Raw genomic sequence first — 23,835 nt, forward strand, 5'->3', positions numbered from 1 at the left:
TCAACTTAATGTCTTTGACTAGTAACTTCAACGCCTGGACTTTCTCAGGGAGTTTGTCAAATTCTTTTTTCCGACATACCAGCACTGTTTTCCTATTTCTCTGTATGATTTGTAATTTGTTAGGAACTGGATGTGGAGGATGACAATGTAGTAACTCTGGAAACCAGATTCTCCCCCTCCTCTGGGCTTACTTCCGTCATTTGAGAACTGCAGTCTTGTTTCTATAGTGACTTTTCCAAACTATATTGTTCTGCATATTCCTTGTTGTTCACGGACAGAAGCTTCTGTCCTGCTGCCTTGGTCAGGTTGAGGCCTGGCAGAGATCCCCTTAACTGCTGAAGTCCCACAGCTCTGTTTGTCATCAAGCACTTCCCTGGCTGTTGTGTTGGATGAGGTTCCAGAGTCCCCAGATGGTTCATTCTGATCATTTTCTCCCCCTAGCCTAATGGTCTCCATGGAGAGACTGACCCTGGAACTTCTTATTCCATAATTTTCCCTCACCAATGTTTTTATTTTTAAAACATTTTATTTATGAGAGAGAGAGAGCACGGGCAGTGGGGAGGGGCAGAGGGAGAGGGAGAAGCAGACTCCCCGCTGACCAGGACCCTGAGATCATGACCTGAGCCAAAGGCAGATGCTTAACTGACTGAGCCACCCAGGTACCCCACAAATGTTATTTTTATTTTTATTTTTTATTTTTTTAATTTTTTTTAATTTTTTTTGTTTTATTTATTTATTCATGAAAGTCAGAGAGAGAGAGAGAGAGAGGCAGAGGCAGAGGGAGAAGCAGGCTCCCCGCCTAGCAGGGAGCCTGATGCGGGACTCGATCCCAGGACCCTGGGATCATGACCTGAGCCGAAGGCAGACGCTTAACCATCTGAGCCACCCAGGCGCCCACAAATGTTATTTTTAAAGACCCAAGTTTCAGGGCTTGCTGCTATGCCCTGTGAAAGCATCTCCAACCTCAAATCCCAGGGGTGCTGGGGGGCTGAGCCAGCTCAGTGCCCAGTTAAATGACACTGAGGCAAGCATCTGCTCTGTGAAAGATAGGCTTGCGTGTTTCCTTAAGTGAGCCAGGGAAGGGTGGCCAGCTCTTCTCACTTCTCCTGTGTACAAATAAACCAGTAACAATGCAAGATTTCCTATTTGAACCCGGAAAGTGAGAATCTGCATCTCATTTAAATAGCACAGGAAGTGAAAGAACCAAACCACAACTCCCAAGCTATAGTAGAAACTGGATTTTAATATAATATTCAAGTCTAGCATTTGCTATTTACAACAAATAAATATTGCCCCTCCCCAACTGGTAAACTTTTTTTGTTTTGTTTTTGCCTTTTATACAAATATTCAACACCCCTCCCCTCTCCCCCAATTCTCCTTTCCCACTAACCCCCATCTCGTGTGGTCTCGTGAAGCCCAGGGCGCAGTGGTGAATGGTACTTGCAGTGTCATGAGATTCAGTGGCAAAGGGGCTCCGCTGAGACCTTCCTCACTCACCGGGTGAAGAGTGTGATCTGTGAAAAGGGTCCCCCTCCTCCTCTCCTGGGGGGGGGGGGGTTGGACGGGGGAGGGGTGAGACTCCCTTGCTCTGTTGGCCCTGATGGTGGAATCTTTGGTGCAGCCTGGGAAAGGCTAGCATGGTGGAAAGAGGGCCCAGGACCCGAGAAGGGCACAGGCCGATGCCCGTGGGCATGAGGAGAGAAGTGCAGTGGTCAGACCCAGTGGATGAGTGGGTGCCCTGGGGTGCCCATGGGCACAGGTGGCAGTGACCCACACCTGAGCAGGCATGAGGGAAGTGCACAGAGGGCAGTGCCCAGCGGCATGCAGGGCTCCATGCCCATTGGCAGCGCTCCTTGGCAGAAGTCAGCTAGTCCTCTGGTTCCAGAGAGTGGAAGGCACCTAAGGCAGCGAGTGGTCCACGGGAGGCCAGGTCAGCCTAGCAAACAGTAGGCGTCAATCCCGGCAGTAGGAGAGGTTTAGGGTGAAACTGGAGTCTGGGGGTGGCCTGAGCTGGCAGGTCAGGCAAACGGTGCCCGCCTGGCCTGGGCCACTGGAGTCTCTAAGTGCTTGGTTATCCCGCCAGCCAGCCCCTGACAGACCGGTTCTGTGGCCGGCCAGTGCTAGGGACTAATCAGAAGATGCCCTTAGCAATCTTGAGTCCCTTCTGCTTCATGCGAGGAAGAGTTGAGCTGGCGCCATGCCTGACCTTTGCCCCTTTTGTGAAGGTCCGTTTCTTTAGGACAAAGTCATAGTTGGCAGTTGAGTTCATGGCGTAGAACACGTTGGCGTTGTCAGGGATCTTCAGCTCTGGTGGGAGAGGGGCGGAGAGAGGGTCAGCGATGCTTACAGGGGCCTCCCAGAACACCCACCACTTGAGGGCCCCCCTAGGGCAGGCCTGAGCCGAAGACCTGAGACCCCCAATCCAACCTCAGGAATACCGATGACCCCTCTGAATGACACCTGCCGAGGAGACCGCTGGGCGCTCAGGAAATCCAATGACCCTTGTTTAAAGAGACTCTGACTCCAGAGATCCCCACCTCAGTCCGGAGTTGGCAAAGGGCCATCCATCCCTCTCTTGCTGCCTTCACTGACCATGATCTCAAGCTGGAAGAAGCTTTCTAGACTCCAGAACACTTCCCTTAAGTCCTGCCCTACTCAGGACCAAGGTTGGGGGCCTAGCAAAGGGCAGGCCTTGCCCCAGGGCTTCTGTGCCAGGTTCCAGGGGGGAATCCATGCCCCGCCCTGGGTGGCTCCTCTCCCCCATCTGCTGTGGACAGGAACCTGCTACAGTCTAGACCCACTGAGCTTCCTGCCCCTGCCTCACCTTCCCTACCCTGCCCTCAGCCTCAGTCCTCCTGTCCTGTAAGATGGGGGTTGCACCTGCCCTGTCTCCCCACCCCCCCCCCAACAAAACGGTGCAAGAAGGTGAGAGAGAGAGCTCAGGAAACAACTTCTGGGGATGCTGGTGGTCACCATGAATTGTCTGGGTTAACGCCTGGCAGCTCATGGGAAGGAACAGAGCCCCACGTCTCTAGATGTATGTATGGATTAGCCCTTAGTTCCTTATCTCTCTTGTGGGGATGAGGAATTGGCAGACGACGAGGTAAGGGCCGTGCCCGAGCTTTCTGACCCTGCTTTCCGGCTCCCGGAGAACGCCAGCTCTGGGTTCTGTCGCTTTCCCAGCTCCCACGCACCAAGCTGGGCCCCTCATAGCCTGTGCTTAGTGTCTGCAATGGTCTGAATGTTCGTGTCCCCCAAAATTCGTGTGGGAATCCGCATGCCCAAAGTGATGGGGCCTTGGGCCGTGATAAGGCTGTGGGAGTGGAGCCTCAGGAATGGGACTGCCACTTTATAAAAGAAGCCCCTCGCCCCTTCCACCACATGAGGGCACAAGGAGAAGGCAGCTGTCTGCCACCTGGAGGAGGGCCCTCACTGGAACCTGACCGAGCCAGCACCCTCATCGTGCACTTGCAGCCTCCAGAACTGTGAGCGATAAATCTGAGTCGTCTATCAGCCCCCCAGCCCGCGGTGGTGTGTTACGGCAGCCCCAGCTGACAAAGACGTCACATGTGAGTGGATTTTAACATATTTGAGGCTCAGGTCCACGGCAGGCACGATTCTTTCTGAAGCACACATTTCCCATCTCAGCTAGGGTGCCCCTGTGAACGGCCCCTCGGCTGGGCCATCTGGCTCCCTGGCCCCAGAAGAAAAGCCTTTTCCCTTCACTCCTTGGTGCTGCTAGCTTTTTTTTTTTTTTAATTTATTTATTAGAGAGAGAGAGAGTGAGAGAGAGAGCGAGAGAGAGAGCGCAAGAGGGGGAAGGGTCAGAGGGAGCAGCAGACTCCCCGCCAAGCAGGGAGCCCGACGCGGGACTCGATCCCGGGACTCCGGGATCATGACCTGAGCCGAAGGCAGTCGCTCAACCAACTGAGCCACCCAGGCGCCCGGTGCTGCTAGCTTTGACCTAGGTCTCCCACAGCCTGTTCACATCCAGCCAAGGGCCCGCACATGCCAGGGGCCAGTGAGGAGGCTGCCCCAGGGCCGGGCAGCATCTGCGCAAGGCCGCCCACCCCCACCGCCCCAGCCCTGTGTTTTGGGAACGCAGGCCCTGGGCCTGGGGCTGGGTGTGGGCCTGGGGCTGGGGTGTGGTGCTGCTTCCCCATAGCCCGCCCACCTGGTCCCTGACTTACTTCGATCGTCTGAAATAACCTGCACTAGCTCATAGTCATCTGGCTCATCCTCATCCAGGTTGTGTTTGTCCATGGCCTTGCGGATTACGGCTGGAGCCTTATCTTGGCTGGTTACCTAGATCGGGGAAGGGGCAGACCATCAGGGCGAGGGGCCTGGAGAAGCCCCCTCTCCCCCCGGAGCGCAGCCCCAGAGACCCTTGGAGTTGCTTCACGCTGCACACAAAAGCTCAGCTTCTGGCTGGGTGCTGGGCCTGGGTGCTGGGTCTGTGTGGGGCCTCTCCACCTCGTCCTGCCCTGGGAGCCCTCCATGCAGTGATGGGGGGCTTTTCCCAATTGTTCCTGCCCCCCCAATTCTCCTACAAGCCTGCCATCTCCTCCCATGCCACCTCGGAAACCTGCCCGCTCCTGGGGGCTGCTCCCCTTGATCCTACCCCTGCAGGACAATGGGATCAGTGAACCCAGGGAAGAGACAGCGTCTAGTCCCAGCCTTGGAGGGAAGAGAGGAGCTGGCCAGACGCCCAGGGGCCGCCTCTGTGCCAGGCCTGCATTGGCTGGGGGCTGCAGTGGTGGTCAGCACAGGCCGACCCCTCTTGCCTCAACACCAGAGGCCACAGTGCAGACAAGCCCTGGACATGGGATCATATAGGTGACTGTTAATGACAGTCAAGCTAGTTCCTGGTGGGAAGGACGCTCAGCACAGGGCAGTATGTCACGGGGCCCCAGACCCAGTGAGAGCGGATGGGGGGCCTTCGGGGAGTACAAATGGCTCCTCTGCAGCGTGAGTTCTGGAACGTGAGTCCCCCCCAACCCCCCAGACACACAGTGTCTGGAGACAAATCCCCTTGGCTTGATCTCACCCTGAACGACATCCATGGTCTGACACTGCTGGCCACCTCCACGGCCCCCCGCCTGGCGTGGTCACTGCCTCCTCACCGGCTTCCCTGCGCCTCCTGGCCCCAGCCCCGCCCCGTGGAGAAGTCACCGCTGCCCGCCCTCTGCTCCAACCACTGGCAGCTTCTGTCTTCCTCCGAGGAGATCCAGAACGAGACCCTGAGCCCCTGATCTCAGGCCTCTTGTTGCTCCTCCAACTGCCGGGCCTCCCCGCCTCCCTGCCTCCCCTCAGGCGCCTCCTCTGTCAAGCCCTCCCTGGCCTTCGGTCTGCAGGGAAGCTTCTCAATTGTACCCGCTGACCGTCTGTCCCTCCCGACCCCCTGGCAGGTTAGCCCGAGGACAGCGGGCACGGGACGGCGGCTCACCAGGATGCTTTTGTACATGTTGCCGTTGTCCACGTCCAGGCTGACGCGGACGATGCAGCGGTCGCCCACCTGCTGGTTGTACAGCGGCCGCGAGCAGCTGTAGCTGCAGACCCCAGAGACGGAGCGCTTGTGGGTGCGTGTGGCGGCCACGGGCGTGGTGGAGGCTGAGGAGGAGGAGGTGCTGCTGGAGGCCGAGCTGATGCCGGAGGTCTCCGGGGACGACTGGGAGGTCGACTCCCAGAACTGCGAGGATGGCACGATCATCAGGAGCCCTGGATCCTGCAGGGCGCCCAGGCCAGTGCCCGGCACCGGGGTCGGGGGGCGTCCGAGGAGTTCTGTGTACGAGCTAGGGCTTCCTGGCCACTTGCGGGGGGGACTGGGGACCTGGGCCCGGGGAAGGGCCATTGGGGAGAAGGGGTGTGGCAGTCACCTTTTTTTCCTGACCGTCGGGGGACTCCGGGACAAAGCTCATGTTGATCTCCTCCACGTCGGAGCTGGACGAGCCGGCTGAGTGGACGCTGAGGGCGTCGGCGATGTCCCCGCTGCTGAGGTAGGGACCGCACCTGAGCTGGTCACAGGACTTGGAGTGGGAGCTGCCGCTCGTACTGAGCTCCGTGCTGGGGACCTGGCGGCTGCATGGAAGGATCAGCTCATCTGGGGGGCCTCCCCGGGGACACATCCCACCCCTGCCCCCTCCACTCCACATTCCAGGCTCTGTGCCAAGTGCGCGGTCGATCACCAGTCCCACATTTGTCCCTGCTTCGGGAGCGATCGATTTAGGATCACCCTATTTCACAGAGACACACCCAGCCCGAGGCTTCCCGAAGCCGGGAGGGAGCCCATCCTGCCAGCCCGGGCACTCACTCGCTCCAGCGCTTGACAATGGCCGTGTTCTTCTTGGCCTTGAGGGTGTTGCTGGCCGACTCGGAGGGGGGCTCCAGCTCGCACGATAGGTTGTAGCTACGGGACAGAGGTGCTGTGAGGCTAAGGGGGTGCACACCCGGTTTCCCTCCCGCAGTCTGCCTGGCAGCGTGGGTCCAGATGCCCAGAGTCAGTCCAGTGCTGACCAAGATCCCACAGCACAGCCCGCCCAAGCTGCGCCCAATTCCTGCGCAGGCACACCTCTCCGTCTCGCTGAGCCGCTCCATGGCCCGGAACCAGGCCCCAAAGTGCTCCTCGGGTGCGATGCTGTAATTGTTGCATGCTGACTGGAGCAGCTTGATCTGGGCGATCACTTCGAATTCCTGGGGCCAGAGGGAAGGGCAGGACGGTGCTGGCATGGATGGGGTGCTGGGCGTGGCCCCAGGGCCCAGGGTCTCTGGGTCCCCTCCTACTCTCTACTCCTGCCCAGGCCCACCCCTTCTCGGAGCTGGGTCCAAACAGCCCCTCCCAGGAAGTCGTCCCTGATTCTGGTCTCCTGCACCCAACCTCCAGCAGGAGAGGTCCCCCCTCCTCTGTGTATCCGACTCTCCCCATGAATGTAACAGGAAGCGGGATGCAGCCAAGAGGTCTATCCGGATGGCTCTCTGATTTCCACACCCCCCGCCAACACGTACGGACTGCAGTGGCTCACCTTCCTCCTCTTCTCGAAGTTGATCAGTCTCCCCTGGAAGGCAAACGGCCAGCCACCATTAGATAGTGTCCCCCTGCCCATGACCGCCCCTCAGGCCCTCTCAGGCTGCACTCCCAACAGCACACACCAGGGGGCAGGCGGGCGCACGCACCCGGGCTTTGGGTGGGTCCTAGGATCTGGGAGCTGCTGGGCAGGGGTGGGGGGCTGGCAGAGCCTCAAGGAACTTCTTGCCCAACCCTCTGGGGACAGAAGGAGAGCCTGAGGCCTGGGGCAGGAAGGCCCAGCCTGGCCACCCCGCACCTGACCTTGGAGGGCCGGCCCCTCTCTGCCCATGGCCGCTGCCTGAGGGAGGGCTGCGTGCCGCTGGGCCAAAGCCTCCCGCGGCTCTAGGCCTCACCAGCTGGGCACCTAGCTCTTTACTCCCTGGTGAGATGGGCAGGTGCCCTGGCCTCAGGGCTCAGTGAGGGGCGTCTTCCTCCGGGGCTCCAGGACCCCAACCCCGCTCCCACCCCGGCCGGGCCCCCGGGGCTCACTCACATACAGATAGTCTTTCATGGCGGTGTCCAGCATCACCAGGTCTGTGAGGAACGTGCCCAGGTAGGGAACGGTGCCCTGGATGACACCCTGTGGCATGGGGGTGGGGCTGATGAGCCAGAACCAAGGCTCCCCTCAGCCTCAGCCTCCACCCCAGCCTCCCGCTCAGAGCAGCTCGGGGACCTTCAGCTGTCTCTCCCAGACTCCCTCCTAGCGGCCACGGACTCCGAACTCCCCCAGTCACCTTCCAGGCCCGGTATTTGGTAAATCACCGAAGTTCTGTGGTTCCTGGACCCTCCCCACCCCTAAACCCACCCCGAGCCTGGCTCTCCCAGGCCCTTGCTCTGGTGGCTGTAACCAGCACCGTCACGACAGCAGCTGGTCAGGCCGCGTCCCTGCCCGGGCCCAGAGGAGCTCAGGTCTACGTGGCAGGTCAGGTACTGCAGCAGGGAGGGCGGGGAAGGGCTGGGGGCGACCCCCCCTGTGCTCACTGGGAGGCCTGTCCCCTGCCTCTCCCAGGCCTCGCGCACACTCACCGTCTCCTTTGGCCGCTTCTGAGCTCTCTTGGGGTTCATCTCCAGGGTGGCAAACTTGGAAGTCCCCTCCTGCCAGCAGTGAAGACAGGGTCAGTGAGACCTTCCTCTCCTCCCCAGCTTCCCCTCCAGCAGACCTGACCTTGGGCCTTGGTCACCAGTACAAACGCTCCAGGGCTCCCTGGGCGTGGGAATGGGGGCCAACAGCCTGGCCTCCCTGAGCCTGTTTCCTCGTCTGGGAAGTGCAGGTGAGCACGCCACCCGCCTCCTGGGGTCTCCAGGGACTCAACATCCCATGCCTGTTCCTGTCACCCTCGCCCACTCCAGGGTGGGGGCTCTGCACAAAACTCACGCACATTCCCTTTCTCCCTGCACCTCGCTGCCTCCCCATGCGTCATGAGCCCAGAGGGACCCTGGGCTCATCATTCCTCCATTTTCTGAGAGGGGCAGTGACTTGCCCGAGGTCCCAGAAGGACTCAGAGGAGAGTGGGCTCCTCCCTCCCAGCTGGAGACCTGCTCCCGCTAACTGGTGGTCTGGCGAATGTGAGGCCCCGTGGCGAGAGCCCAACAAGACTGCCTGGGATCCATTTGTGGCGTCTGGCCCCGGGCAGAGCGAGGAACCCCCCCAGTGCACCCAGAGCCGCCTCCTGGGTCTGCTCATTTGGACCCAAGGCTGGGCAGCCCCTTTGGGATGTGGCCTCTGGCTCCCCCTGTGGTACCCCGTCCCTAGGCAGGCAGGGGGCTCTCCCCTGGAGCTGCAGTGCAGACAGAAGGAGCCCCGCACCCCCGGCCCCATCCACCCACCAGCCTGGAGGAGGCAGGAGACCTGCTAATCCTGCCAGCTCAGCCATCCCGTCTGGAACGCCCCAGCTGCTCCCACACCATCCCATTACCAGGGCCTCCTGTTCCCCAAACTGCCTCCCACCGGCCATGGACCAAAAAGATCCCACTCTCCCCAGAGTCCAGACAAGATGGGACTGGAATTTTTCAAAGAAACTCACTGAGAACCTCCCTCCTCTGTCCCGGCTTTACCTTGATGAGCAGCTCTCTGCTCAGTGAATAGTTGTTCTCATCTGAGAAGATCTCCGACAGCTTCTGAAAGATTCGGAAGCTGTCCCTGCGGGAAGGACGGACAGACTTGGGAATGGCACACACGGATGTGCGTGCTAATCCATTTTATTTTAGAGCCCAAGACCCTGAACTGCCCGGATGGGTGGTTTTCACACAGGGTCCTGCTGGGCCCTCAGCGTTCTGCGGCTCCCAGGGGAGCTCTGTGTGGGTGGCTGCCCAGTAAACACAGGAAAATCTCCAGGGTGGCTCAATCTAGTAGCTGACAGATAGGGAAACTATCTGTCTAAGGCAGAACTAGAGTCCTAAGGCAGAACTGCTGGCCTAAGGCCAATGGACCCTCGGAGGCCCCGCCAGCAGGCCTGACCCAGGATTCGCTGCCTCCTGGAAGGTCCCGGGTCCCCCCCTGGAGCTCCTGCCAAGAGAGGCCGGCCCACCTGGAAACTTCCTCCCACGTCTTCTTCAGCCGGTGAATGGAGTTACTCTGCAGGGCTGACAGGATAGCGTAGAGCGACGAGAAATTCTTGAGGACGCGGCACTCCTGGGGGAGGAACAGAAGGGCTGAGGTGTGGCTGCAGTCCCCGTGGCTGGGACCTCGCGTCCTGGGGGAGACGGCTGCCTGCGGAGCCTGGGTAAGCAGCACTCCCGAGAGGAGGATCTGAGCTCAACCCACAGGAGGAAGTTCCGGGGGAGTGAGCATCCGGGCAGCAGGATGCCAGGTTCCCCTGGGAAGGAAGGGCCTGCGGTCTCTGCGGGGCCTAGAACCACAAATCACTACCCCGAGGGCAGATGAAGTGAGACAGGGGTTCCCCAGGGCCCCTCAGAGGCGTACCCTGGCCACCTCGATCCAGTGCTCCACCACCCTGGCCCTGTCCCGGGCCGTCACACTCCGGTCCCCCAGGCAGGTGGTGATGACGCAGTTGGCCACGCTGTTGAACTGGGTGACGGTGGCACGGACGGTGGGAGCCAGGTGCTCTTTGCCTTTCTTGTCCCGCTGGGACCAGATGCAGCCCAGGCAATGGTAGGGCACGACCTTCTTGAACAGCTCCTGGGGGTCGGGGGAGCGTCACCGGCTCTGCCACACCCCAGCTCAGCATCCACGGTCCCCTAGTCCCAGGCAGGGTCCCTGGCCAGAGCTGAGCTCAGGAAGCTAAGGCCGTGGCTTGAGCCTCGCAGGGCTGGGGTGTGTGTGCGACTCTGGGCTTTGTTCTCTGCCTCCCGTGCGTGCCCGGCGCATGAGTGACCCGGGACGACACAACGCAGCAAAGAGAGTCTGGCATTTCAGCAGCGCATCCTCACCAACTCCCAGCGCCAGAAGGAGGCTCCCAGCTGTGCCTCCCAGGCAGCACTTCCAGCTCCCCCATCGGGCCTCAGGTCTGCCCCAGCCAGATGTGGGTGCAACAACTATGGGCTCTGCTGCCTGCCATAAGCTTTAGCACACAGCAGGTACCTAATGAGTGCTGAGGCTGGTGAGGCCTCCGACCTGTGGAGCTGGATGTACCTCAGGAAGCTCCACTCCCCCAGGCCCCACCCAGCCTTCAACTGTCCCGCCTCATGTATTCCACAGTCGCTGTGCAGAGGATTGGGGTGGGGAGGGTCCCATCTCTACGTCCACAGTCCGGAGAGCCCACAGTGAGTCCTGGTGGAACTGGGATATGGACCAGGACATCAGCTCTGGACCGGGGAACGGCAGGGAACGGACCAGAGGCCAGAGGAAGGTGCACCCCTGCCCCGCCCTGCTGGGGACAGTGCTCACCGCATCCATCAGGGTAAACTGCTCTGCCACCAGGTCGGGAGGGAAGGCCAAGAGGTGAGGCTTCTCATTCAGGTCATTTTCTGCAGCCACAGGTGAAGGCCAGGGAGGCTCAGGTGCTGGAGCTGGTTCTGGAGCCGCATCTGGCTCTGGAGCTGGTTCTGGAGCCACGTCTGGCTCTGGAGCTGGTTCTGGAGCCGCGTCTGGCTCTGGAGCTGGTTCTGGAGCCGCGTCTGGCTCTGGAGCTGGTTCTGGAGCCGCGTCTGGCTCTGGAGTGGGCAGGAGAGTTGCTGCTAAAGCTGGCTCTAGTTCTGGAGCTGTTTTTAGAACTGGTGCTGGAGCTGGAGCAGGTGACAAAGCTATAGGAGGAGAGAAGTTTTCATGTGCCTTTGAAGAGACAGAGCCCAGCCCAGGGCCTCCCAGAGAAGCCGCAGCCAGGAACGAGCCCTCCCCGGGACGTCTCCCCGACTGCCGTCCACCCACTGGGCGCTCTGAGCCCAGTCTTTGCTCCAGGCCCCCCACCAGGCTCTGGGGGCTCCTCCCTGTGGGGCCAGCCCCGACCCTTCCCCCACACCCACAGGCACCCACCTCCGGTCTTCTCACCCTCGGACTCAGCCTCCGTGGGCTCTGCGAGCTCCAGCTGGGCCAGCAGAAGGTGGGCACGGCGCTCCAGGTCAGAACCGGGCATGTTGAGCTGCACATAGGCCACCAGCTGCTTGAGGCAGGGAAAATCTGGGGGCTGACAGAAGTCCTCCGAGTACTGGTCCAGCCAGGTGCCCAGAATGGAGGAGATGGCCCTGGAAGCAGGCGGGCAGGAAGCAAAGTCAGTGGCCTGGCCTGCCCTTCCACACGGCCCCCTGGGGCAGCCCTGGGGATGCTCCATCCAGAGGCCAGGCCCCCCCAGCCCACCTGGCACCGGCCATCCAGGCAGGGGCAGGTGTGGCCAGCAGGTGCAGGGGGCCGGCAGTCTCCACGGGAGGGAGCCCTCCATCACTGGTGTGAGCACCCCTGCCTTCCTCAGGGGAGCCTGCCCCACACCTCTGCCTGTCTGGGGTCCCTCCTGCTGCACCGGAAACTCCAGGAGGGTGGGGAGGGGGTGCAGTGTCTGCTCTGTCCCGGCCCTGGGGCACACAGAGGAGCTGTAGAAGTCTGTGAGGGAGGAGGGAACGGGCAGTGTCCCTCGGCCCAGCCCGCCTGGGCTCTCTCGGCCCCTCGGTCCCCAGCCCCTGCTCCGACGGCTGCCTGACTCCCTCGCAGGCACGTGGGGTCTCTTCACCGACACTATTCTCGGGGACGGCTGCCCAGCCTGTCCAGGCCCCACGTGCAGCTGGCCCGGGGGGACCCAGTGTGAGGTCCCTGTGTGAGCCGGTGGCCCCCGGATTGGGTCAGGGCAGGCGGGGCCCCCAGCCTCCCGTCTGCTCCCTAGGCCCCGGGCCCGCAGCCTCAGCTGTCTGACTCCTGTCCTCCTGCAGGAGAGGCCCCCACCCCGCCGCCCTCCAGCAGCCATGATAGTCGCAGGGGAGCCAGGGCTCTGTCCAGCACCTCCAGCCCCGCCAAAGCCCCAGATGTCCCCCACCTCGGAGACAGGGGACCCTCCCATCAGACTCAAAGTCCACTCACTTTTTTAACTGGTCCTGGGGTCCACCGTCCTCATCAGAGTAAGGGAGGATGCATCCGTATCTAGAGGAGGCCGTGAGGGCGTCACGTCTACCGTACCTGCTATGATGTCTAGGGTTACCGGCGGACTCCCCGACTAGAACGGAAGCCCAGGAGGGCAGGGAGATTTGTCTGCCCTGTTCCCTGAGTTATGCAAAACGTCTAGAAGGGGCTTCACGTCAGAGAGGGGAAGTGCCACGCCCGAGACACACAGCCTGGAGGTGAGCAGGGAGCCGCTGGGCAGGATAGGGGCCCTGCTCACCTTTTGAACAGCAGGTCCAGGACCTGCTGGGTGGTGGTGAAGGCTCGGTAGGTGCACAGGAAGATGGTGACGTAGGAGAGATCGCTGCCCTGGAAGGCAGGCACCAGGTGCTCCACCAGCTTCTCCAGCGTGCCTGCCTTCACCGTCCGCACCTTGCAGGTCTCATACAGGTTCAGGGCGGCCTCGTTTTCACACTGGGGTGGGATGAAGGAGGGGTGCGTGGTCAGCGGTGGCACGCTGCGCTGCCAGAAGGGCGGGGGACTGGGGCTCAGATGAAGTCCCAAGTGCGCAGTGACGTGTGGCCGCAGAGGAGACACGCGTGTCCCCAGCCGAGAAACCAACTCAGCTTTAGAAGCGGAATTTGTGATGGGGAGTGACGAAAAACGCAGACACAACCCTTCCGGGTCAGTGTGTTGGCTGGAGGAGGAAGAGCATTACCCCCAGGCACCCTGGCAAAACGTGCCCATTCTAGAGATGAGAAGACAGAGGCTCCTTCTGGGCAGGGAAGAGCCACGGGTGTTCCGTGCATCACCGGGGAAACGGCTACAGCAAGGAATGGAGCCCAGGCCCATGGCACTGAAGAGCTGAATCACTGTGACAGCCGTGACAACCGGCCTCCCTTCTGGAATGTTATGTAGCCGAGTCAGGCCCAACCTCTGACCCGGAGGGGTCACGTGGCTGTGCTCCAGGGGACAGCAAATTGTAGAGGAGCCTGAGCCTCCCCCGCCTTTGGGGAGAAACTAGCCCTTCCAGGCGTGGGGACGTGGAAGGCTTGCAGGTGTGGAAGGAGGGGCTGCGGGCTACCTGAGACGGGGGTGCGGGGTGGGGGGCAGGAGCTAAAACCAGACAGACTGGGGCAAAATACAAAATCACCTGGGGCCCAATATGAAGTGGAAACAGTAGAAAAGTGTCTTTGTTGATGTTTATGCAGATATGTGCAGAATGACTTTTTTTTTTTTAAGACAGAGAGAGTGCATGCACGTGCACAGGAGGGGCCGAGGGATAGGGAGAGAGAGAATCTTAAGCAGGCTCCACACACAGTGCAGGGCCCATGCAGGGCTGGATCTCACGACCCTGAGATCATGACCTGAGCCCAAATCAAGAGTCGGACGCTCCCGGACTGAGTGTCCCAGGCACCGCTGTGCAGAGTGACCTCGCTCCTGGCCAAGCCTCTGAAGCAGCGGGGAGGGCGTGGAGGCCCAGGTTCCTTTGGGAGCGGGACTGTGGGGCCCTTACGCAGGAAGGCCATGGGAGGGAGCCCAACAGAGCGGCCAGAGAGTCTGGAACCCAGGGCCTTCTCAGGGTCCCGGGGGTGGAGGCCCCGCAGCTGCACTCACCCCAAGCCAGCGCTGGCCCTTGTTGGCACCGTGGTGCGCCTGCACCTTTCGCAGGGAGATGGAGTAGATGACCCCGTTGACCAGCTCCTCACCAATCTCCTGCGTGCAGCTCTGCAGAGACAGTGCCCGGCCACCGGGCGGGGGTGTCAGGGGCTGCCCCCACGAGCCTTCTGGTCCCCAGGCCAGCATGAAATGGGCCGACAGCTCGAGGGCTCGGGAGTCATGTCGGGGCAGGTGGTCGCTGCCCCCAGCCCTCCCCTTCCCACCCCATCAGCCACCAGCTAGGTATGAACAAGACCAGCCCTCCAGGCTCCCGAAGCCCCCAGCAACCTACTCACGCCCAGGCGGGATCACTTCCCCTGCCCCAAGAGGGGTATTGTTTTTCGGTCATGTTTCAGATGAGTACGCGGAGGCTGAGGGAAGGGCGCCACCATGGGTAAATGGTAGCCCCAGGAACCCCAAGGCCCTCCTCATCTCTCCCCAGCCCTTCCTGCCCCCACCCCAGCTGACCCAGCAGGCATGGGTAGCTCCTCCTGGCCCAGCCCTGGGGTCAGCATCACAGGTCGGGGGCAGATGTAGGGCATCCCCGGCGGCCACATCTGAGGCCACTTCCTTCCCTTTCTGCTCATTCATGCCCTTGTGCCTTCTTGGGCAACAGAGGAGCTCCCGGTTCCCTGTCTGGCATCCCATGCATGGGGACAGGGTGCAAACGGTGACTGTGCAGACATCTGGGCAGACTGGGGTTTCACAGGGGACAGGAAGGGCGATCGTCTGGCTGCTGCCTGGACCCGGAGCAGAAAGGAAAGGCCCTTGTTTTAGGCGGCAGCGACCCCTCCCACTGGGCAGGCTGGCCCTGGCTGGCGAAGGCCACTTAGCCACATCGGCTCCGGCTTCAGCCTGTCCAGGGAAGGGGGAGCCTGCAGTGGGGCGGGGGCCTCTGAGGGCTTAGGGAGGAGCTGGGAGGTGCCAGCTGGCCCAGGACCATCAATCAACGGTCCACAACAGCGGCCGGGACCGCGGGTCACTGCCCTAACTCAAGGTGGGTGTGGAGCTTACGGAAGACCCAGGCAAAAGTGCTGACTCGGCCCACCCACAGCCTTCCCTGAAGCCCTCGGCCTTAGCCGGGCCTCTGCTGCACCCCCGAGGTCAGCGACAGGGTGCCGGGGCCTCTCACCTCCTCCCACCCCTGTGCGCCGCGGGAGGCCAGCTGCCCTCTGGAAGGCCACTTCCTTTGACCTGTGGCCGCCCTCCCACGCTGCGCACTGCACCAAGGGGGAAGCCGCTGCCATCATTCTCTCCAGAGAGAGAGCCAGCCTGTTTCTGGGGAGTTAGCAGGGAACCCACAGGCACAGGTCCCCCTGGGCGGCACCTCCCACACCCACACCCCTCCAATGACCCAGGCCTGCGGAGGTCCAGCCCCTCTACCGAGCTGGGGAGACTCCTCCTGAAGCCAAAAAGCTGAGACATATGCTCACTTTCCCTCCCCCGCATGGAAGAGCCCTCAGAGGAAACAGGCTGCAGACGGGGGGCCCCACCACCCTGCCATGTCCTCAGGAGTCCCAGGTTATTTCCCGCAGAGGCCGAGCCTGGGCTGGAAGGGCCCGGCCTTCTCCAGGGCTATTTTAGCCACGTGTGGCCCAGGGGAGGGACACCCGGGTTGCGGGCAGTGATCTGGAGGCCCCGCGCAGGACCGGCCCCGCCAGAGGGCCCCGCACTTGAACTCCACACAGCACCTGGCTCCCAGTGGGGCTCCGTCAAGGCCTCTCGGCCAGGCTGGCCATGGCGGGGTGGGGGTGGGGGGGCTGCGGGCAGGCAGTGGCCATCTCCTGGAAGGTCCAGAGAGCAGTCCCCCCCTTCCCACAGAGAGCTGTGGGCCTTGCTGGCAGAGCAGCTGGCCTGCGCATCACATGGTCCCCAAGCCCCGCCCCCACCCCCCAGGGGCCCCCTTCTGCCAGCCGGTGGGGGGACGGGGCGGGGGGGGGGGGGTGCGCAGGGCAGGAGGCCGGGAGCCACACTGGCTGGGACTGGGGTGGGGGTGGGGGAGTCACCGCCCTGTCACACAGATGGGGAGCTGCTCTGGCTCATTCACGCCACCGCCCGCTGCGGCAGGAACAAAAGCAGACCCTCAGAGCTGAGTGCACGTGCCCTGTAAACCACCTTCCAAGACCACCTTCCAAGAGATGGCAGAGGGGCAGGCTCTAAAGCAATCTGCCCTGGGTCCGGGGCAGAAAGTGCCAGAGTGGGATTTGTTTCCTGCTCCTACCCCCTTCCAGGGACAGAGAAGGAAAGCAGCCAACGGCCTAGCATCTGCCCCCCAGGACCCTCTGCGGAAGGACGGGCAGAGCGGAGCGCACACAGGCCCACGTGGGTGGTGCTCTGGCAAGGGGCCGGGGTGGGGGTGGGGGTGGGTGGGCGGGGGGGCTCCCGGGGGAGGATGGGAGTGGCCTACCAAACAGCAGATGTCCTGGGAGGGGGGGACTCTGCAGGGCAGGGTGGTGCTCGGCTGACTTCTAGGGAACAGGACGCCACAGGGATGGGTGTATCCTTGGGGGGCCAACGTCCTCAGGGCCCTGGGACCCAGTCGGCAGCTGGGCCTTGCACATGCTGCCTGGCCTCCTGCGGCTTGGATCAGGGAAGTGAGGGTGGACTGGTGCCCCCCCAGGCCCTGGTAAGCAGAGGCCTGCACAACGGGCACCTCTGTGCCCCACACCCTGCTGTCCCTCTGAGTGCAGCCCAGAGCCCCAGGGACAAGAAGGAGAAACGGCTTGGGTGTCACCTGATCAGCCTTCTCAGGGTGACAGCCCAGCAGGATGCCTGTCCCCAAGTGACTGCAGGCAAGGCCCCGTTCCCTCAAGGGAGACTAATGGGGTCGCCAGGGCCCATCCCATCCCCTATTCTGGGATAGACCCAAGGGGCCCTGCTGGCTTTTCCCCAGCCCTGCCATCTCTCCGGGAAGGCAGCTCATGCTGGAGATGCACCTTCATTCTCATCACCCCTCTGCTCCCCTTGGGTGTATATTTCCCGCGGAAGCTACAACGAGGGGCCGTAAGGGGCCTCCAGACCCCCAGGGGCCTCCTCCACAGACTGGCTCCTCCTACGGAGACCTGGTCCAGGGCTGAGGCACACAGAGAAGACGGGCTCGGGCTTGCACTCTTCGGGTCACGTGTGGAGAACCAGTCCCACTCGGGCAGGGCGGGGGTGGCTCCGACCACAGTGCATGCGCATCCATGAGATGGGGTCCTTACTGTACCTTGCTGAGCCTGCCACCCAGGGCCATGAGTCACAGACGCCACCCCAGGCCCTCACCTGGACATTGGTCAGCACCCTGCAGCCCTGGGCACATGAGGCCCCTCCCCAGGGCCCACCAGAACCCAGGACACCGTCTTTCCTGAAGGGCTCTGACTTCCAGCTTTGCCAAGTCTCTGTGCCCCTGGCCTCAGTGAGCTCATCCGTGAAATGGGGAGAAGAGCAGCAGCTCTCTCCGGGGCAACAATGGGGGTCTGGAGAAGGCACCCAGCACCTGGCATGTGAGAGGGCCCCGGAAACGGGAACAAAGCTGGGCACCACCTGCCGACCACAGCCCCCAGGAGCTGCTGACAGACACCTAGGGGGGAAACCCTGAGGTGCCCTGTGGGAGCCTCCAGAAGGGCCACCAAGGAGAGGGCTGGAGTCCTAAAACTGCCCGAGCCAGCCCCACAGCTTTCCGACTTCTTGGCCTTTTGCTCACATGCAGGAGCAGCAACGGGAGATGGACCAGAGGGCCTGATCAGCCCTCCTGGGATCCCAGGTTCCTGGGACAGTTTAAACGAGGCATCCGCAAACATTTGCAGAGTGGAGACCAAGGCCCGAGGCAGCAGGTCTGGGCCGAGGAAAGAACCCAGGACTTCTTGAGTCCCAAGTCCTGGTTCATCTCTTAGACCATAAGCTCCAACAAGTAGGGGAGATGAAAAAGCCTCCTGGTGTGCAGCAGGGCCCTGCCCCCACCCTCTGGTGGGTGTCCTGTACCCTGAGCCCGAGGACATAGACAGGACCAAGTGGGGACCCCAGGTCAGCCCTGGACGGGGGTGGGCCACACTCGTAGCCCCAGGCATTGCAGCCCATAGAGGGAGCCTGGGCCTGGGACGTGCCAGCTTGCCAGGGCAACCAGGGAGCTCAGTGACCCCAGACCCCCCAGTGACCCCAGGAGGTTTGGGGATCAGCCTCGCCCAGCCCTCAAAGAGGCTGTCCCCAAGAACCCTCCCCACCAGCCTGAGCCCAGTTACTCATCAGCATGTAAAGAGAAGAAAAGAAGGATGCCCCAGGTGGGGTGGGGCTTAGGGACCTCCACGCTGGCCCCGCCCACCGCCTGTCCCCTTGTCCATCCAAGGCCGGCTCCTGGCTATCAGGCTAGTAGGCCACCCCACGTCAAGCCTTTCAGGGAGTGTAGCTGGTGACAGCTGAGGAGGAGGGTGGCCTGGTCCCAAAGGGGGTGCAGGGCAGGGCCAGTGGAAGGTCCAGCCCCAAGAGCCACAACCAAGCGTCCACCACCAACCACAGAGTCCGATGTCTGTGGGCACTTCCTGGGGGCCGGGCTTTTTACACACTCATCACATTTAATCCTCCCAACACCTCACTTGATGGGTGAGGGAGGAGCCAGGAAGTGGCAGCAGGGCAGGGATTTTAACCTTGGCCCACGAACCTCCCATCTAGGCCTGGCGGCCGCCTTGCAACACTATGGCTGCCGCATGCACAGGCTCAGAGCAGAGGCCAGAGACGGGAAGGCCTTCCTCGGGTGACTCCGCTGGTTGGGGAGGGCGGGGCCAAGAGACCAGCTATGGGAACCGGGCCTGAGAATCACCATGCCACCTGTGCCGGGCGGTGGGCGGCATAACCCCAGAGCCCGGGGCACGGGCACTCCCCTGGCACCTTGTCAGAAAACGCAATCACGGCAGCCGCCACCTGTCTGGCTGGGACACTGTGCCAGGCACTGTGGGGACCGCCTGTCAGGCTGCCGGTCCCACTCAGTCCTCACCTGAACCCTAGGGGAGGAACTGGTATCAGGTCCATTTTACAGATGAGGATAACCGAGGCTCCGGGAGTGGGCGCCGGTCTGGGGCTGCAAGGGGCCAAGCGGGCATTCCCCCGCAGCTCTCTCCCCTCTCCAGCTCTTGCCCAGTGTGTGTGACCCCGCCCTTTGGTTCAAAGGACACTATGGTTCCAGGTGTGGCTGCCGTTCCCCGTTCCCCAGAGTGCAGAGGCAACACCCACACCCCAGAGCTCCCCACACGCAGGCCCTTGAGCCCCTTGCCCCTGCCCTGCTCACCAAGCAAGCTTCTAGCTAGCCTCTGCTCACTCGCAGCTGTGGGCCGGCCGCCAGGGATGCAGGACTGGGACTGCTCAAAGACCTGCTCCTCCTGCACTAGGCTGCAGGTTCCAGCTCTCATGCCCTCAGAATGGGAGCGGGGAGAGCCGCTTCGCTAGAGCTGCGTGTCCAGGAACAATGCGTTTCTGAGCCCAGGAGGCTGGGAGCCCGAGCCCGGGACAGGGTGGCCACAGCATGGTGCCATGCCCTGGGAGCCGTCTGGGCAGCTGGCCAGCACCCCTGGGAGCCCGTCTTCGACTCCTGGGCACAGTGTCCTGAAAGCACCCCCACTGGCTTGCTCAGAGGCTGCCCAGGGCCAGTGCGTAATTCCTCTAACTCCTTCTATGAGCCATGAAGACGGCCTGGAAACACACGTCCGACTTCTAGGTGGAGGATCCAACCAAGCCCTGCCTGTGAGCGGCCACCCAAGGCTGAGTCCCACTGTCCCTGCTGCTCCCGGGAGACAGCTTGGCATGCTTAAATGTCTCCCACCTACACAAGGAAGGAGGGCCCAGTACCAGCCAGCCTGGCCCCCCTTCCTCTTCTCCTGGGACCCCTGAGGAGTCAAGCAAGAGGGGAACCCCAGGGTCCGTGGGGGCCCAGCAGGTGGCAGGCAGCCAGTCCCCTCCTGAACTCCACAGGCCCTGCAGCCTGGAGTGAGCTAAGAGGCCCTCCTCACAGATTAAGGAGTGCAGACCGATAAAGGCCCCGCCACCCCCCTGCCCAAGGCTATGCTTCTAAGGCCTCCAGTGTCAAAGGCAAATGAGCCCTAGGGCTTAAACTGAAGAGTGGCACGAAGTGTGATCAAGAGACCAGACAACCAGGAAGGAGAGAGGAGGCTGGGGGGTGGGGGGGTGCGGACTCTCCTATTTATTTCTACCTGAAGAACAGAGAAGCCCTCCTCATTCCATTCCACCCAGACTGTGCTCAGGCCTTGCGGTCACAGGGTCACACGGTGGGGGTCAGAATCCCGGCTCTGCCACTTACTAGCTCGGTGAGTTTGTGCAATCTAACCTCTAGTGCCTCAGGTGATTCGTCGGTTAAATGGGCAATCCTGACAGCAAAGAGACAAAAATGCATGCAAATTCCTCAGCACAGGGCCTCCCACGAAGTGCTGGCTCCTGTTGGCTATGTTTTTAAACCTTTGGGGTCCAGCTGTGGGCTTGCTCCTTCCTAGAAGCTCTTCCCAGTGTCCTCTGGCCCAGAGGACTTTTGCCTCGCTACCCTTCACTTGACGGGGGGCTTCTGGGCTGCCTGGGCCTGGTCCTGTTCCCCTGACAGCTCCACTGCCTACCCCCCCGCCCCATGCACTTATAATTGCCTCAACAGTAAGCTCTGCCCTATCCTTCTCGGATCCTTGCAGCGGGCTCTTGCATACAGTAGGCGCCCAATAAAGAATGGCCCCCATTCAAATCCTGGCTGCACATCTTTCTTAGCTGTGCGTACATTGAGATCAGGGACTCCACTTCTCTGACCTGCCGTCTACTCTAACGTGGGGCTGACAACTACTCTGCAGGTGTGGGCGAAGGCAGCTGGAGTGAGGGCCTGGTACCTGCAGCCAGTAGGTGCTACAGACTGAGATCTCCCCCTGCCTGGCCAAGGCAGTGGCCTGCCCACAGACGAGGGCATGGGCCAGGTGACTCGCAGAAAGCACAGAACCCCTCGGGCCGAGCTGGGTCAGCAGTGACCTGGCTTAGGATCAAGATGATGAGAGGATGCCCAGATGTGCAAGGACATCTGGCAGCTCAGAGAGGGAAGGGCTGGGTTGAGGTGTGGTAAGGAAATGGGGACGGGGGTAGGGCAGGCAGAAACTGCCTGGCGGTTTCCAGAGAGGACAGGGACCCCGAGCAGGGCCGCTTTGGCTCTGGAACGCTGCAGAGACCAGGAAATCAGCTCCAGGATGGGGGGTGGGGGTGTGTTGGCAGGAGGGACAGGGACTTCCCCGCTCGGCCCATGGTAAATGGTCATTGTGTTTGGTTTCCGGCAGTGGCCTCCTCTCCTGCCAGGACCCTGGTTTTCCTGCCCTAGCCAGAAGCTTCCCCTTTGATTTCTAAATAGCGGCCATGGCCTGGATCTCAGTGCTGAGGCCGGGTGAGGGAGAGCAGCAGGGAGAGAGGGAGCTGGAGAGGGGGAGGGAAAGGGGGGAGGGGGAGATGGAGGGAAGGCAGAACCCTGGGCAGGGGTAGGGCTCAGTTCCTCTGGGATGCAGATAGACCAAGAGGGAGGAAGAGAAGCAGCAAAGGCCCGCCCCACTCAGGCCAGGAACCTGCCCGGCCCCTGTGAGCACGCAGGCCAGACCCTCCCAGCACACAAAGCCCAAGCCGCTGCCAGACATAATGAAAGTCAGATGAGTACTGGGCTGGTGTCAGGCCTCCCACCCCCACCCTCCCTGGGGGTCGCTCCAGCCGCCAAAGACTGGAGCTGTGGGTGGATGAGGGTTGGAGAACTCGCCTGGCCCTGCCACCCGCCAAGCTCAGGAGGAATCTCCCAGGCCCACAGTACCCCCACCAAGAGCTCCTGCCACGCCTCATCTCCCCCGCGCCCCCCCGCCCCCGCACAGGGCATGGGGACATAGAGACATCTAGGGCCTGTCTAGGCACTGGGGCTAGCAATCTCCAGCAATTACAAGGTACTGTGGCCTAAAGTGATGGAAGGGGAGGGGTCACCAAGGGGGGAGGGCTTACCTAACCATCAGGGGCTCAGACTTCACCGTCAGGGCTCTGGCTTGGCTTAGATGTGCACTGTAGCCTCTGGACCCAGAGATGGCCTCTGTCCAGGCCCCATGCCCAGACAGAACGCGGCCCAACCCTGGATTCCGTCACCTCTGCCGCAGTCAGGTGCACAGTCAGATGGGAGGGGGAGGGCACCCCCCCAACCCACTGTGACCCCATGACCCACTGGGCCCCACTGCCCAGAGCACACCAGAAACGAGACCCAGCCCTCACCTAGTTATCCCCACCCCTATTTGTGACAGGCACACCCCCCTTTTCTGAATCCTCTCAAATCCTTATGAATTCAGGGTGTCTGCATATTTTCTGATCAAGCAAAAATGAGTCACCCCCTCGGCCTGAGACACTCTTCCCTCAACCTCCCTGCCTGGACACCTAGCTGCACAGGTTGGAAGCCTGCCTGTGTGCCCTCCACCTCCCTTCTCTGGGCAGCCCTGAACATCGGATTCACGTCTGCCCGCAAGGGGTACCGCCTGGAAGGCCCCCGTGGTGCCAGCTGCTCCAGGAGGAGCTTGCCACCCTGACCAGTGACCAGCTCGCCACCGGCACTGCGAAGCCTGACGGCTGGTGCAGGCCGCGGGCAGGCGATGAACTGCGGCCCAGCCCCTGCTGTCAAAAGTTCGCAGACGTAAACAGTGACAGCCCGCGGGACCAGGTCTACCTGGGCTGTAGGGGCGCGGGGCCCGCACAGCTCGGCTCCGTGGGGCCACGCACCGGGACAGATAGAGAGAGGGGCACGAAGTCCCGGCTCTGGTCCCCAAACGCTTGGACCGTTTGTGCGGCAGCCCCCCACGCCCGCCTTGCTGCCCCCGGGCTCGGCGCGAGGAGCGCGACTTCCCTCCCCGTCCGGCTCACCCACCTCCAGGCGCGGCAGGTCGGGGTCGAGCTGCGTGAAGCTGTGCAGCACCACCGGGCAGCTGTCGGGGCCGCCCACCTCCAGGCGCACCGCGTCCCACACGCTGCGACTCCGCCGAGAGCCCGGAAACAGCGGCTCGGCGGTGCCCGCAGGCCCGGCCGCCTCGGCCCACATGCGCTGCACCATGGACGGCTCACAGGCGCGCGGGCGGCCGGCCGGGCCGTGGGACCCGGGGCGGCGCGGGCGCGGGCGCGGGGCCGGCCCGGCGCGCGGCGGGGGCGGCGGCGGCCCGCGCGGCTCGTCGCTGCCTGCGCTCTGCGCCCGCGGCCCGGCCCCGCGGAGGTCAGGCCGGGGGCGGGGCCTCGGGGCGGGGCCGGCGACGCGGGGGGGCGGGGCCGCAGATGCCGCGTAGTGGGGGGGCTGTTTACGCGTGTGTGTGTGTGTGTGTGTGTGTGTGTGTGTGTGCGCGCGCGCGCGCCCCCGCGGGCCGGCCGGCTGTGCCCCGGAGTGCACGTGCTGTGCGTGCTGTGGGGGCCGCGGTTAGGCGCCCTGCGTGGGTGCGTGCGCGGGTGCAGTGCCTGTGTTGCGTGGCTGTTGACACGTGGTCGAGTGGCCCTGGTGTCAGAACTGCCTCCCAGGGATTCCAGTTAAGCTTAGCTCCGTGGTCTCGGATAAATTGCTTACCCTCTCCGAGCCTGTTTTTTCATCGGACAGGGTCACGCCGGTGAACTGACGTACGGCACCTGG

The 23,835-nt window shown here is 62.3% G+C and overlaps 1 protein-coding gene across 9 annotated transcripts in view; it reads right to left on the reverse strand.

Moving 5' to 3' along the window:
- Positions 1 to 1,223: 1,223 nt before the first annotated feature.
- The window catches only part of RALGDS (ral guanine nucleotide dissociation stimulator), a 38,069-nt gene continuing 15,457 nt past the window's right edge, over positions 1,224 to 23,835 (reverse strand). For 2 of the 9 annotated variants that reach the window (XM_081803849.1, XM_081803854.1), the window contains exons 2-18: positions 14,163 to 14,273; positions 12,826 to 13,019; positions 12,528 to 12,626; positions 11,496 to 11,704; positions 10,911 to 11,266; positions 9,987 to 10,202; positions 9,592 to 9,695; positions 9,119 to 9,203; positions 8,090 to 8,158; positions 7,557 to 7,643; positions 7,020 to 7,052; positions 6,569 to 6,690; positions 6,311 to 6,406; positions 5,877 to 6,078; positions 5,447 to 5,689; positions 4,191 to 4,305; positions 1,224 to 2,307 (exon numbers count right to left, since the gene is read on the reverse strand). In XM_081803849.1, coding sequence (XP_081659975.1) covers positions 2,132 to 2,307; positions 4,191 to 4,305; positions 5,447 to 5,689; positions 5,877 to 6,078; positions 6,311 to 6,406; positions 6,569 to 6,690; positions 7,020 to 7,052; positions 7,557 to 7,643; positions 8,090 to 8,158; positions 9,119 to 9,203; positions 9,592 to 9,695; positions 9,987 to 10,202; positions 10,911 to 11,266; positions 11,496 to 11,704; positions 12,528 to 12,626; positions 12,826 to 13,019; positions 14,163 to 14,273 — 2,517 coding nt within the window. In that variant the 3' untranslated portion in view covers positions 1,224 to 2,131. Of the gene's footprint in view, positions 2,308 to 4,190; positions 4,306 to 5,446; positions 5,690 to 5,876; positions 6,079 to 6,310; positions 6,407 to 6,568; positions 6,691 to 7,019; positions 7,053 to 7,556; positions 7,644 to 8,089; positions 8,159 to 9,118; positions 9,204 to 9,591; positions 9,696 to 9,986; positions 10,203 to 10,910; positions 11,267 to 11,495; positions 11,705 to 12,527; positions 12,627 to 12,825; positions 13,020 to 14,162; positions 14,274 to 23,091; positions 23,296 to 23,835 lie in introns of those variants that run through there. The other 7 variants (XM_081803853.1, XM_081803852.1, XM_081803850.1 and 4 more) reach the window with 7 other exon arrangements.

This window comes from Leptonychotes weddellii, chromosome 14, assembly GCF_054177405.1.
Source record: "Leptonychotes weddellii isolate Sample4059 chromosome 14, ASM5417740v2, whole genome shotgun sequence".
Taxonomy (NCBI): domain Eukaryota; kingdom Metazoa; phylum Chordata; class Mammalia; order Carnivora; family Phocidae; genus Leptonychotes; species Leptonychotes weddellii.